This window comes from Moschus berezovskii, chromosome 10, assembly GCF_049115385.1.
Source record: "Moschus berezovskii isolate FMDL1 chromosome 10, NW_MosBer_1.0, whole genome shotgun sequence".
NCBI classification, from domain to species: domain Eukaryota; kingdom Metazoa; phylum Chordata; class Mammalia; order Artiodactyla; family Moschidae; genus Moschus; species Moschus berezovskii.
Window position 1 is genome coordinate 44,512,361 of NC_142469.1, and position 14,738 is coordinate 44,527,098.

Consider the following 14,738-nt stretch of genomic DNA (forward strand, 5'->3'; position numbering starts at 1 on the left):
ACATCATCATCATGGCAACAAGAGCTGCAGCCGGAGACCGAGGAGCCCGTGTGATTCCCGGCGGCGGCGGCAGTGGCGGTAGCACCAGCAGCAGCACCGACGAAAGCGCGAGGGCTTCTCCGCGGTCGCCCCTCGCCGGGTGCTCCTGAGGAGGCGGCGGCAGCACTGCCCACGCCGCCCCGCCCGCCGCCGCGGCTCGCCGTGTCTGAGTGTGAGGGGAGGGGGCGCCGCCGCCGCCGCTGCTGTGGGGCCGCCGCTGCGGAAGGAGCCGCCGCTGCTGCTGCCGTTGCCAGGTCGCTAGTGAAGAGGAGGCGGCGGCGGCGGCGGCAAACATGTTTTCAGTGAGGATAGTGACTGCCGACTACTACATGGCCAGCCCGCTGCAGGGGCTGGATATCTGCCAATCCCCCCTCACCCAGGCCCCTGTCAAGAAGGTGCCGGTGGTGCGAATCTTCGGGGCGACCCCGGCAGGTAAGCGGGCGCGGGGCGCGGGCGGGAGCGGCGGGCGCCCGGGCAGCTCTTCCCCGCCGCGCACTCGCGCGCACGCCGCCGGCGCCGGCCCTCTGGGCTGATCGCTGCCGCGTCTTCCCTCCCCTTCGCCCTCCTCGCCTTCTCCTCCCGAGCGTGACCAGAGGCGCAAAAATGCGGGTCCGCGTGAGCGTTCCGCCCCCTCCTCCCCCCATCCAGCCCCAGGCGGGGAGGCGGCGGGCGCCGAGTGTTTACACGGCGCGCGGCGGTCGGGAGCCGGGTCCGCACACTCGGGGTCGCGCGGGCGGGCGGAGCGGGCGGCGCGCTCGCCCCGGAGGACGGGCGCAGGTGGCCGCGCCTTGTCTTCCGTGAGCCGGCGCGCGGGGCCCCCCTCTGAGGTGGGTGACTGGTGGGACCTCGGACACCCTCTGCGTCTCCCAAGTGCCCCTTGCTGGAAACGGCTTGAGGAGCAGGGAACGTGTCAGCTCTGTTGTCAGTCGCTCCTCGTCGCCTCTTCTCAGCAGCGCTCTTCTCTGCCCCTTCTGGAGACGCTGTGGGCTGAAGAGTGGCGCCTGGGGCCAGATAATCTTTCTCATTGAAGTGACCATGTGGTTCTGCTGTGAGGGCAGAAACTCCTTAGAGTTTCAAGTAAAGCCTCGGAGTCAGGGGGCAGGGCTGCCGCCCCAGGTGCATTGCTTTCAGGGAAGTGTGTATCCGCGGAAGTAGAAAATGCATGTTTCTGTCGCCCAATGTAAAACATCCCACTTAATAGCGTCAATTTCATAAGAACTACAGCTAAGCCTGGCAACGCAGACATTAAAGAAATGTCCCTATGCTGGGTTGTAGGACTGCATTTTAAATACACGTACATTTAAGACAACACGCTGTTTTGTTTTCAAAAACTATTTCGAACAAGTGGGGTGGGGAGACAGAAACTACGTTCTCAGAAGCTCTTGGGAATTTATGATAGTGTAAGTAGGATAGTGGCCAGATTTGGAAGGTTTTGAATTGTTTTGCCTTTCTACACGCTTTGAACTGCCTGTGTGGAATAATGGAGCTGCCTCCTAGAAAGAGATGCTCTCTAGCTATGTACTGCCCTGTGGGATTTTAGATAGCATTTCCCACTTGATGCTCCTTGCCCTAATCACCATTCATCTTATTACTATAGTCAGGTTTCCTGTGGGCTATCAAGATAATAGCACTTTCCAAACTCAAGCACTCATTCTAAGCAGTTATCTTTTCATGTGAATTCTCGTCGTTAAAAATTTCAGTGTTGTTAGTGAGATTTGATAGAATGATATTTGATATTTCTTTTTAAAATAGTGACAAAGCTTTTGATGATATGGACTTTTTAAGTTGGGGCATTTGAATGCTGTTAACAATTTGTTGAAAGTGTAACACCTGAAACTTAGAGGCTGGAGAATAGAGGCAATAAAATGTTTTGAAGGATAGATTTTCTGCCTTTTTAAGTATAATGATGCTGTCTTTATTTCTAATTTTAATTTCAGTGTAATATACTGTTTTTTTCACTTCAGGTACAGAGGAAAAATAAGATAGTGATGTTGATATAACTCTGTTCAGCCACATTTTGAAATTATCAGGGGACGTGCTAATACTGTGGCATATACTGGGTATTACAATTTATATGGTTTGGGTTACTTTTCTACACATAATTTTTTTTTTCTACACTAGTCATTAAATATGTATCCTTGAGTGATTTGCAAGCTTTGTTTTATAGGCAAGTTTTGTGGGAAAAAAATTTCACTGTGAGCTAGTAGTAATTTTATTATATGAAAAAAATTCTTTAAAAAATAAAGAATATGGTGTACTTTTGTTTCTCAGTATTAAAGAAAAAGACGTGAACTAGTCTGTAGAAAGAAATACATATTTCTTTCCTCTTGGCCATCTTACAGTAGATTACCAGCATCACTCTCCTTTAAAAAAAAAAACACCTGGATTTTAAAAAATACACCTTGAAATGTATAATGTAAATCAGAGTTTTTTGTATATACATTGAAAGATACAAAACTTGATACAGAGAATTTCAAACTTTTAAGTTGTTAAGGATTATTGAATTTACTATAAAATTTTTGTATTTCCTCAAAAGGTGAAAAATTTTGATGTCACTGGCATACATTTAGAGTTTACAGCTTTCAGAAATCAAGTCAGCATTTCTAGCACGTAAAATTAATGTTAATAAGCATAAACAAAAGCTATTATCTGCTTCTGAATTCTCTCCCCAAGAAAACCAGTCCAGCCACCTAGTAAAATAAATTTTGAAAATAATAGAAAAAAAAAGTCAATTTGGTTCTCTAGTTTGAATGCTAGAATTTTTAATGAAAACAGATTTATTGTTTGAAATCACAAACTATGTTTATATATCTACTAATAAGTAAAATTAATGAAAAATTGTAACATGGTAAATCTATGTTGCAGACTATCATAAAATTAAGTTTTTCCTATATAGTAGTTAATTTTGGGAGTCCTCAATTCCTTACTTTGGTTTGGAGAAAATGCTTTTAAACTGAGTTTGCGTTTCAAGTGAAATTGTGAAAAATAGCAGCAGAAGAAATCTTCCAAATAAAGTGACCATTTCAGATGTACATTATAAAATTTTGAACTGATTCATTTATTATATTTTTACTAGTTCAGTTTTTCTATTATTGCATGAAAAATGTTTTTCTGCTTTAGAAAACAGTCCAGTTGACTTCCTATTGTCCTATGTTTTGAGGGCATATTTGAGTAATTTAAGAAATAAATTTAGTGTCTTAGGTTTAAAAGCTCTCATATCTTAAGTTGGTGAAATTTGAAAAGGTATTTTAAAAACTGGTACATTCAGATTTGATTGGTAAATCTTGACTGATTTAATCCATTGCTGGTTGAGGATATTGGTTCCTGAGAGAATCACTTAAGTTTTCTATATGTCAGTGATGGAATTATTTTAAAAAACCCAGAAACATCTTTTGCTTTTCTTTCACTCATTTAAAAGTGACTTGAATATTGTTTTGACATACAATGTATTGAGCAATTTAACAACTTCTTGGTAATGTGTTTTAGTGGAGGGAACCCAGGTTATACCTAACTACAGTACAAGACAGCGTTTTTTATTTTTTCACTTAGATTTGAATATGGGTGTGAGTGCTCTGGGATTGCACTTCAAAAAAAATCCTAGGGCCTTACTATGAGGAACTGACTGGCGAATCTGGGAAGCTGCCCAGTTATCACGTCCCAACTCTTGCTTATTAGTTGCCTGATGTAGCTCACTTCTTGTTGAGCTTAGATAGTTTTCTCAGCATCAGTTTAAAATAGAATTATCCTTTCAAAAGCTTCCCTGCTGAGATGCAGAGGAGGAGTAAATAGAAGAGTGTGAGCGAGATGTTCACAAAGCAAGTAATTAAACAAAGTAGGCCAAACAGACTATAGAGGGAGCTGCTTGACTTTAAGATTACTGTAAGGAACTCTGCCATCATTCCCCTACCCCCACTCCACCCCCCGCCCAGTCTTCCTCCAGCTAGTGAAGTATCAGCAACTTAGATGACAAATAATTTCTCTAATGAATGTCTTGTTTGTTCATAGCCTCTCTCTTTTTTTTTTTTTGCTAAATCCTTTAACAGTATTTTAACATCACACAATGCCTATTGAATATAAATATTAGAAAGATTTTTCAGGAGTACTCCTGAGATGTAGTGTTTTACCACAAACAAAATTAGTCAGTTTAGTAGGTCGAGTTGCAAATTTTATTTGGTTTCTGTATTACGCTTGACTTAAATAACCTGTAAGTTAATCAGAAGCTTATTAAACAGGAGTCCTCTAAAATCTGTGGACACAGTGGAATCTTGTAATATGTGATTGAGTTCATTCAGTGAACACTTAATGAGAACTTAGTACATATATTGAGCTGTTTTTTAAATGAACAACTTATGAACAACTTTTACCCTCCACAAGCTCACAATGTAGGAGAGATGATAGACATGTAAACATAATTCAAACATAGTTTAATTGGAATATAAAAGAAATGTGTATAAGACAAAGTGAGGACTCAAAGAGGGCATGTTCAGTGACCACCTGGCAGGCCAAAAGGGGAGTCAGGGAAGGCTTCATGAAGGAAGTATGGATTAAGTCATTTTAAAGGAATTTCAAAAGAATTTAAAACTTCTAATAGAGGAACAGATACAAGGTAATTCACAAATGAAAAGAAAACTGCTCTTGGCCCAGTAGGTTGGCAATACATAGCAGAATCCTTGCAATGTTGTTTTTTGACCCAATAACTTCAGTTTTAGGGATTTTGATCTATGAATATAAATCTTTTGACAAAATCTGATTATCTTTTGAATCCATCTGTTTCTTTCATTATCCATCACCACCCTAGTCTAAACTACTAGCATTTTTGGATGCATTTACAACAATAGCCTCCCAATCTTGGCCTACCCCAATCTATTCTGTTCCCCTCTAATCTGTTTTCTACACTGTAATCAGAGGGATCTTTTCAAAATGCAAACCTTATTATATGCCCCTACTACTTGGTATGCTTCAGTAGTTTTCCATTGCATTTAGGATAAGGACAAAGCTACATGTCTTATGTGGTGGCGTCTACATGTCTTACAGGGTCTTGCACAGTTTGGCCCTTACCTCTCTATCCAATCATGGCTTGAGCCATGTCCTTCTTGCCTTGCTCTTTTTGTTCCAGCCATATTGACCTTATTTCAGTCCCTTATTCTTGCCCTGCTCCTCCCACAGTGAGGCCTTTGAACCTGCTGTTCCCTCTGCCTAGAATGTTTTTCCTTTTCCTTCACCTAAACTCCAATTTATCTTTCCTCAGGGAAGCCTTCCCTACCATAGACTCTCAAAGCTTCATAAACTCTCCTTCATAACACTTGCTGTAGTTGTCTTTTTGTATACATTGGAGATTAACGTTTGTTTTTCCCAGTTACCTCCATAAATGCTGGTAATGTGTTCATTTTTGCTCACCATTATACAGCCAATGGTTGCTTACCACAGTGCTTGAAATTCAAGCATTTGTTGCAAGAGTTAATCAATAATAGATGATAGGCGTAACAGGGAACAACCCCAAATGTTTAGCAACTGAGAAGTGGTTACATAAATTGGGCATATTTAGTAGAATTTGTCATTAAAATCATGTTTTCATGATTATTATATAAGTATAATATAAAATAATACAGGAAAGTGCTATCAGTATGTGAGAAAAATCAGTTTATGAAATAATAATTTATTAAAAATGCACCGAAATATAAAGATTGCTTATCTCTGGGAGGTATATTTTGTATTTTTCAGCTTTTCTGTAAAGAATGTATTGATTTTATAATTTGGAAATATATATATACAAAATTAAGGAAAAACTATCAGAAATAATGAGAAAAAGCCTTAAGTTTGATATTGGGCTCCCAAATAAGTATCAACTAAAATATGTGATTGCATGATGAAAGTGTTGAATTTGATTATATAAATTCGGTTTAGGAACTGCAGAATTATTCTTATATTGAAGAAAGCCAATAATTTCTGGTTTTAAACTGATTTTAATTTAAAAATGTTTTGCAGAGTAGCATGTCTATGACACAGTAAAATGAAATAGAGCAGAGTTCAGAAATTGATTTGTGTGTAAGAACTTAAGTGTATGATAATGGATGCTACCTTTCCTATTAGTATGGAAGAAGAGTGTTGGAATAGCTACTTAGTCATCTGGAAAAGTAAAAGCTTGGCTTCCAGATGAGTCAGAAGATTTAAATGTAGAAACAAACAAAAAACGTAAGATAATTATTTTAATCTAGGAATGGTGAAGGCCTTTCAAAGTATGATACAGAACTGAAGCCAGGTTGCTGAGTTTCACAATGTAAAGTAAAATTCGGTATAGAGACAAAAATCATAAAGTAAAAAGAGAAATAGACTGGTAAAGCTTATTTGTACCCTTTTCACAAAAGACTAATTTCCTCTTAATATACAAAGAGCTCCTAGAAAATAATCCAATAGAAAAAGTGAGCAAAGAGAATTCTTATGAAAAGACGTGTGATTTTATTATAATGAAGATGTAAATTAAAACTACAACATACCGTTTGTCACCTAATTAGAAAAGATTGATTATACAGTATAACTTGAGGAGGATGAGAGGAAGGAGAAATGGGCATTCTCACATATTGCTGGTGGGAATATAAAATGTTCCTTTTCTATGGAAAACAATTTGGAAGTCGTTTTCAGAATTTAAGATGCATGTATATTTTGGTGGTTCGTCTTCCTTTTTTGGGGGAAGGGGGATTCTGCATTGCGCAGCTTGTGGGAACTTACCCTACCATGGATTGAACCCAGGCCCCTGCAAGAACGGAGTTCTAACCACTGGACTTCCAGGGAGTTTCTCCCCTTTGTTTTTTATGCTTGCTTTTCTTTTTCATGTACATTTTGATCTAGCAACTTCATTCAAGGATTTTATCCTCTAAAAGATTTTATATATGTGTCAAATGAGCATGTAAGAATATTTGTGGCAGCATTGTTTGTCATTGCAAAAGGTTGGAAATAACCTAAGCGTAAATCAGTAGTTAAGTAAATTATGGTGTATCTCTTCAGTGTCCTTCAAGTGATGAGGCAGTACTATATGTACTGCTCTGGTGCCATGTCTAAGATATATTAAAAGGAAAGAAAGCAAGATGCAAGGCTCCATATGTGGTATGCTACCATTTGTGTGGCTTAAAATATATATATATACACACACACACATATAATACAAATTAAATATTTATATGTAAATATATATTTATAAGTAAATATATATTGTATATATATGTACACATATATCTGAAAGGATACATGAGAATTTTGTAACAGTGGTTGCCTCCAGTGAGGGTAACTGGTGGCCTACAGGACAAACGTGGGAATCTAATTTTTTTTTTTAAGTATACTCTTCAGTAACTTTTAGAGGTTTTTTGCCATGTGTGTGTGATACTTATTCAAAGTTAATTTTTTTAGATTATGTTGTGCTTGCAACTATTAGTAAGGAAGAACAAAAATACAAGGTCATAGTAGTCATAAATATTTAGTTGTCAAGTGATTAATGCAGTACTGTTTAATATTAGGTTTTAGTAGAGGTCTTCTAATTCAGAGCTTCCACTTGATGTTATGTGGCTCTCTGGAGGTGGTAGACCCTAGTGGAGTGGAGTCTGAAGGCAGGCTGTGGGGTTCCTTAAGCAGATAGCATGATGAGCACAGTGCAGGTGTGTTAGTCGCTCAGTTGTGTCTGACTCTTCGTGACCTCATAGACTATAGCATGCCAGGCTCCCTTTGGGATTCTGTCCATGGGATTCTCCAGGTGAGAATACTGGAATGGGGTTGTCATTCCCTTCTCCAGGGGATCTTCCCAACCCAGCAATCGAACCTGGGTCTCCTGCATTGCAGGCAGATTCTTTACCATCTGAGCCACCAAGAAAGTCCCATGATGAGCACAACCAGCAGTTATTGCTCTATTTGGTATTTTAAGTATGTTAAAGAAAGTGCTTTACCATTGATACTTGAAATCTGCTTCAGCCAGCCAGAGACTGTAGCAGCCTCTTATGGAGAAGGGATCATGAATCTGTTACTGGAGTTTGTATTCTGGGTGCTTGAGAGAGCGTCATCTGATGGTGAAAGGACAGGGTGGCAGGATGTTGCTCTGGGGTCTAGCTCTTAGCCTGTATTTTGCCTGTGTTGGATCCTCTTAGCCATTTTCTGATGTGCCATTTAGCTTGCTGCAAGGTGACTGCCTAATAGCATATGTATGTTCTGCAAAAATTAAGCATCATTGTTATTTTGAAATGTTCCTAATGTGGAAAAGGTTGGATTTGAAATCCATTCATATTGCTACAAGCTTTGTTTAATTTTCTTTCATAATTATAAAAAGAAAATATAATTTTTTTCATCAAGCACAATGTTGATGCCTCCAAAAGACTTCTTGTTGGCTATTGTGCTGAATGAATATTATTTACAATGTGAAAGGGGTTGGAAAACACTGTTCTGGTGAACTTCTTTCATTTTATTTAAAGAAAACTGATGTCTAGATAGATTAACTCAAGGATTTGTCCAGTGTCCTGTATCCTATAATTGGTTGGTATGGGACTGGGTCTAAAAACTGGGGATTTTGACTCTCAGCCCTTACTACCTCACACTGTCTCCCCACATCTGAGAACTGGAAAGGCCTTGGTTATAATTGAAAGACAAACATACAGAAGTTTAGAGGAATTGTTAAAAAAAAAACACGCATGTACACAGTTTAGAAATCTCAGAGGGCCTACTGTGTTCATTAGTGTTTAGACTCTTCCCGTAGAATAGGTTGTAGCTGGATTTGTTCTGTGATGATTGTAGATCTCTCTTTTTAAAAAATAATGTCTATAACATATATGTCTATAGATTAGTCTATAACAAGAATTTCGGACAGATATAAACAAAAATTGTTACTAGAACTGTATGTATATAGTTTTCCAAAGAGGAAGGCAATGGATCAGGAGACCTTACAGTACCAGAGGAACTGTACTTAAGCATTTTCTGGTCTTACTTTTGATTTGATTAGAATTTGTTCAATTAAAAATGAGTGAAAAATGAGTTTTTAAGTAGGTTGGGTATAAGTAGGCTTCAGAGGATGTTGCCATTAGCCTTATACGTTTCCGAGAAATACTTGGAAACTTACTAAGATATGGAATGTGGGATGGTGTATGTCACTTTGGTTCCTGACTGCCTTTTTAACACCACAGTGATACTGAATGAGAGAGGAGATTAATGGGAGTTGAGGTACAGTAAACTGTGGGTACAATTGTGTTAACTTAGAGTTTCCAGATAAGGCAGGAGTAGGTTTCTTAGGCAACTTAAAGAAAAATTCTTCACTGTCTGGACATAAAGTAGGTGCATTTGAGGCTAAAACAAATTATAAGTAAAACCCTCTTAACGGCGGTCTGTGTAACCTTTTGGTGTGTGGTTGGGTGGGGTGTTTTTTGTTTTTTTGTCATTTTTTAAGTTTTCCAGATGACCAGTGTTTTTTCCAGTTCTTGGTAGATTTTTAAGTATTTCATTTTTAAGTGAAAAATATTTTGTTGCTTAATTAGTATTGGCAAACTGGACTGTTTTCTGCAGCAGAAATTGAATATATGCCTAACAAAGTAAATTTGGAGAAAAAAGGGCAGTAATTGTCTTTGGAAAATTTAAGGTTTTTTTGCTCCAATTCTGTTTTCTTTTTAGATGATAGCTGTGGGAAGTACCAAGATTTTGAGGTCAGTTTCCTTGGGGACAGTTATTTAATTTTCTTTGGGTTAAGAGAGCATTTACTATATAAATGATTCAAAGAATTAAAAAAAGCGTGTTACCTCAAAAATGCTTGTGTAATATATAACAGTTTAACGACAGTTTTCTGTTTTTCTTCTATTTATTATAATTACCAAGGAAGTATAATAAGAATTAAAAGAACTATCTTATTTTGCATATATATTTATACTTCAAAGTAATTTATATATTAAATTAGCTATTGTTTGAGATGGTGAAATGAAAGACTCTGTAAGTAAGAAACATGTTGATATGTGAAAAAAATGTGAAGTTAAAACATGTTGGCATACTCCTAGTTTCTCAGAACAAGAAAATGACTAATCTAAATTTCATTTCAGAATAAAAACCAAGACAAGCCACATAAAAGCAACCTAAAAATTAATCTGTCATCATATTATTTGTTTTAAAACTATGGAATAAAATATCTGAGGAAGATTTCTCTCAAAATTGTTTTTCTCAATTTCAAGTAAGTAATTTATTTTGGTTGATATATTGGGGATGAGGGGAGGTGGGAGTGAACCTTGGCATTGAAGTTTATAAATCTACTCATCCTTAAAGTAACAACTCAAAGATTAACCCCTTTAAAGCCTTCTGTGACTCCTTTGCCCATTCCCAAAAGATCCTCTTTGGTTTCGCACAGTCCTAGCCTCCTTTCACATTGCTGATAAAGGACTGACTACACTGAGTGTTGTATTTGTCTGTAGGAATAGTTATATGGCAACTACCCTTGTGTTCCTCCTGCCCCACACCCCTATTCCACGACCCTACTGCTGCTGAGAAACCCTGGACAAGTTATTTTATTTCTGTGAGCCTTAATTTCCTCCTCTGTAAAATGAGTTTTAATAATTTCTACCTCACTGAATTATTATTATTAAATACTAGTAACCAGCAACTGTCTGGCATATATAGTAACATAACTATTACTTTCTTTCTAACCCTTCTAAGTCCAGTATCTGCCACATTACTAGGTGTCTACCAGGTGCTCTTTAAATTGAGTTGAATTGGAATGAAAAATGGAATTTTTGTAGCATTTATTCATTCCTCACAATAGGACAAACTAAAATACCTATACGTTGGTCACTGACTCACATGTCTAAAGTCTAGGTGATTACCAGTTTAAAACACTTGAAAAATCGTCTTTTTTTAAGTACCCTACCCAGGCTTGATTTTTCTTTTTAAAATTGTTGATGTATACATATATAGACAGAAAACTATCCAGGCCTGATCTTGCCCTGAAAAAGGGCAGTGTTAAGCCATTGATCAAGGAGTGACTACAGTTTTCCAATATTGCAGTTTAAGTTAAGTGTATTTCTTATGAAAGAGCCTTATTTTCTAAAGTCCTTTTTATTGTTGTTTTAAATGGTAGTAGAATGAGTTGGAGGTGTCTGTGCTAGAGGTCATTGGAAAGGTGACAGTAGGAACTATTGCCCCCTTTTTTTTGCCTTTTCTGAATTTGTAACACACACAACAAATTGAATCCTTTGGTTTTTAAACCCATTTAGAATCGTGAAATGTGGACCAAATGAATTTGTTATTGTTTGGAGTTTCAGTTTTCTTCATTTTTTCAAAAAAATATATTCTCAGATTTTGTTTTGCTTTTTAATAAGGTTGTCTTTTTTTTTTTAATGAAGTCTTTAGGAAGATTTTTCAAATTAATTTTGATGTATCATACTTTGGTTGATGATGCTTAGTGGTTATAAAATAGAAGCCAAGTTAGTCAAAAGAGCTTAAGTTGACATCATTTTACTAACACAGGCTATAGATCATTTATTGAGCCCTTACAGTGTGCCTTATTCTAAGTGTTTTAATTTTCACAACTCTATAAAACAAGTACTTTTATCCCCGTTTTACAGTTGAGGAAATGAGGCATGAAGAGGTTAACTAACTTTTGCCTGAAGTTATTCAGCTTATGTTTACTTCATAACATGTGGGAACTAAAATGAGGGAATATGTACTAGGCCATTAGCTGCATAAACAGAAGAAGCAGGGAAGCAAAATCTGAGATGTATGTCTTCTAATACTTCCAGAATCTGATAATAGCCATTATTAAGACATTGATCATGAATGTATTCTTATTCACTGATTTTTTTTTTGGTAGTAAATATACCCTGCAACTTTGTACTGACCCTGTTTTTCCTGAGCAATATTAGTGTCTCCTTTCAAATTCATTTTCCCATTTGGACTGAATTATTTTGTTTTTATGTATATGTGTTTATAAGGTGATAGTAGGGCTTTAATATCAACCTTATATAAAAATATTTTTATAAGTTAATTAAACAAATAGTATATGACTGTGTTCTTGTGAAATTTAAAAAGCATAAAACAGGTAAAACAAAAATTTTCCTTGACCACCAATCCTATTAACCTCCTCACTGGTATCGATTTTTATATAACAAAACTCCCCAAAAATTTAGTGTATAAAACAATAGCCATTTGTTAGCACATAATTCTGGCATGGGCTCAGTTCAGCAATTTTGCTCCTGCTTCTGGCTGGGCTTGCTTATGTAGCTGTATCAGCCGAGTGGTCATCTTGGAAGCTATTTGGCCTAGAATGGTGTCACGAATAGTCTGGATATTGGTCCTAGGGTGATGGAGATCTATGTGTTTCCAGCATCTAGCCTTCAAATCATGTAGCCAGAACCAGAGTTGGTGTGGGAGGAGTTTCCTAACTGTGTGACTCATTAGGGGACCATTACTCTTAAAGTGTGCTATACCTCTGTTGCCTTCTGACTCATTTTTCAGGAAACATTTGTCAGTGTACAGTGCCTTGTTCTTGAAAAAGTATAGTGTTTTAACAATTACTTTACCAATTCAGATAAATTTAATTTCTTATTCTCACTTGTTTTACACCATTCTGATCATCCCTCAGCATCATTCTTGGTCCCATTCACCCAGAAAATTTAATTGAACGCCCACTGAGTACACTATAAGCTGTCATGAGGTGAGCTCAGATGGAGCAGTACTGTTGTCAGTACTGCCGCTTCATCCTCCAAGTTTCGTAAACTTATCTACCTGTCTGTTTCATTTTATGAACAATATTCTATAAAAGCAGATAACTACAATAGTTTGTTTTTAATGACCAACAGTTCGCACCAGGCTGAATATATCTTATGTACTACATTTTTTAAAATGTCTTAGAAAGATAGTCCCAGTAAGAAAAACTATAATACAGAGGTGGTTTCTGTATTATAGTTTCCCACCAGCAATAATGAGACTTTTTCCATATTTTCACCAAGGTTATGGTCTCAGATAGTTTGATCTTTATCAGTCTAATAGATAAAACATATGGATCTCAGTGCAGTTTTAATTTGCATTCTTTTATTATAAGTGAGATTGAGTGTCCTTCCATATATTTGAGAACCATTTGTATTTCCTTTTCAGGGTACTACTTGATTATCTTTTACCCACTTTTCTATTGTGAGTCTTGGTCTTTTGATTGTTGATTCCAAGGAGCTCTTCATATATTAGGAAAATTGGTCCCTATCTGTGAATTGAGTTACAAATATTTTTCCTAGTTTGTTTGTTCTTATGGTAAATCCATTTTATTTGAATAGTTTTTCATTTTATAAAAATGTTTGTATCTTAAATGAGGTGTTTAGAACACATTTAGTTGAATCTTGGTTTAAGTTTTAGATATGGGAATGGAAGAAAACTTAGAGAACTTAGCTTTCAAAACTCTGACTTACAATGAACAGTTTCAAAAGGATCCTATCTTTAGTACACTTCTTTCTCTTGTAAGTTTGGTTCTATCATGAGAACCGGTCCTTTTGACAGACCAGTCTAAGAAGCAGGATTATCTTTGGAGGGTAATTTTTATATGATTGAGTGTATAGCATAGGTGGAAAATACTTTTGTGTTATTACTTAGAATAAATTGTTAATAATGTTGCTTTGAGTCATGTCTAGTACAGTGTGTATGTTTTTGTGTGTGTAATGTGTGCAGTATATACACACACATATATATAGTGGTAGTGTTTCAAGTGATGCTCTCATATAACCCTTTATCTCTTTAGCCAGCTTTTACCGAATCAACCGTATAGCTATATGAGGATGCCTACATTAGGCCAATGCTTTTCCAGTGGGCCACAAAGAAGAAAGACAGACTGTGACCTTTTTTGAGAGAGCAAAATAATGCTACACATATCCTAATAATATCCTATATTTTTAATAAGGTTGTAAGGAGCTAGGAAGAGAATAGCAGAGGCATCTATGATCTGTGCAGCATCTGATGTTATGGAATACTTTGACTTCTTCCGTGGAGTTCTATATAAAAGTGAATTAGAAAACTGCAAGGTTGAAGAGATTATAATGTTTTAAGTCATTTAATGTAGTTTTTAAAAGTTTTTAAAATTGGCAAACCTTCTTCATAATAGGAGCACCAAAAAAGCAAAAGCAAACAGGAATCCTTAAGTAATTTATAGTGGGAAATGGTAGAAAACCAGTTTTTACCATGCTTTAGATACTTTTTAATTTTTCAAAGTTGTTGAGGTATTCTTTAGGGTCTATAATAGTTTCAGTATCTTTATAAGTGTTTCGTTGCAAACTTTTCTATTTACTTGATACCAAATTGTTGCCCTACTATTATTTCCTTGATTAATTCTTTTTTTTTTAATTCTAGTATTTCTGAGGTTAATACACCTCACACTGTGTACATTTGACACAGTTATTTTTTTCTTCTGAAAAGCTGGTATTAAACTGATGGTATATCTTATAATAGATGACTTCCTGAAGAAAATGTGACATTTCATAATTGGTTTTCGTTCTCTACTTAATTTTAATCTAATAGGTCATGAAACTTTCCCACTTTATTTTGTTCTTTGTTTTTTCCTTGCATCTCTATTTTAACTTTTGTACATTTTGATGTGTTATTTGGCACATAAAGCTTTATAACTGATATGTCTTATATAACTACTTTTCAAACTAATTGTGGTGAAGAATCTTTTTTTCTGATACTTATTTAAAATACATTAAAAGTAAGTACTA

General features: G+C 36.7%; 1 protein-coding gene across 4 annotated transcripts in view; it reads left to right on the forward strand.

Moving 5' to 3' along the window:
- The first annotated feature begins 303 nt into the window (after window positions 1-303).
- REV3L (REV3 like, DNA directed polymerase zeta catalytic subunit) overlaps window positions 304-14,738 on the forward strand; it is a 183,808-nt gene continuing 169,373 nt past the window's right edge. For 2 of the 4 annotated variants that reach the window (XR_016038406.1, XM_088840621.1), the window contains exon 1: window positions 304-471. Coding sequence is in view for 1 of the 4 variants with exons in the window: in XM_088840621.1 (XP_088696747.1) it covers window positions 333-471 (139 nt within the window). In the remaining 3 variants the exon portion in view is untranslated. Of the gene's footprint in view, window positions 472-9,767; window positions 10,223-14,738 lie in introns of those variants that run through there. The other 2 variants (XM_088840622.1, XM_088840623.1) reach the window with 2 other exon arrangements.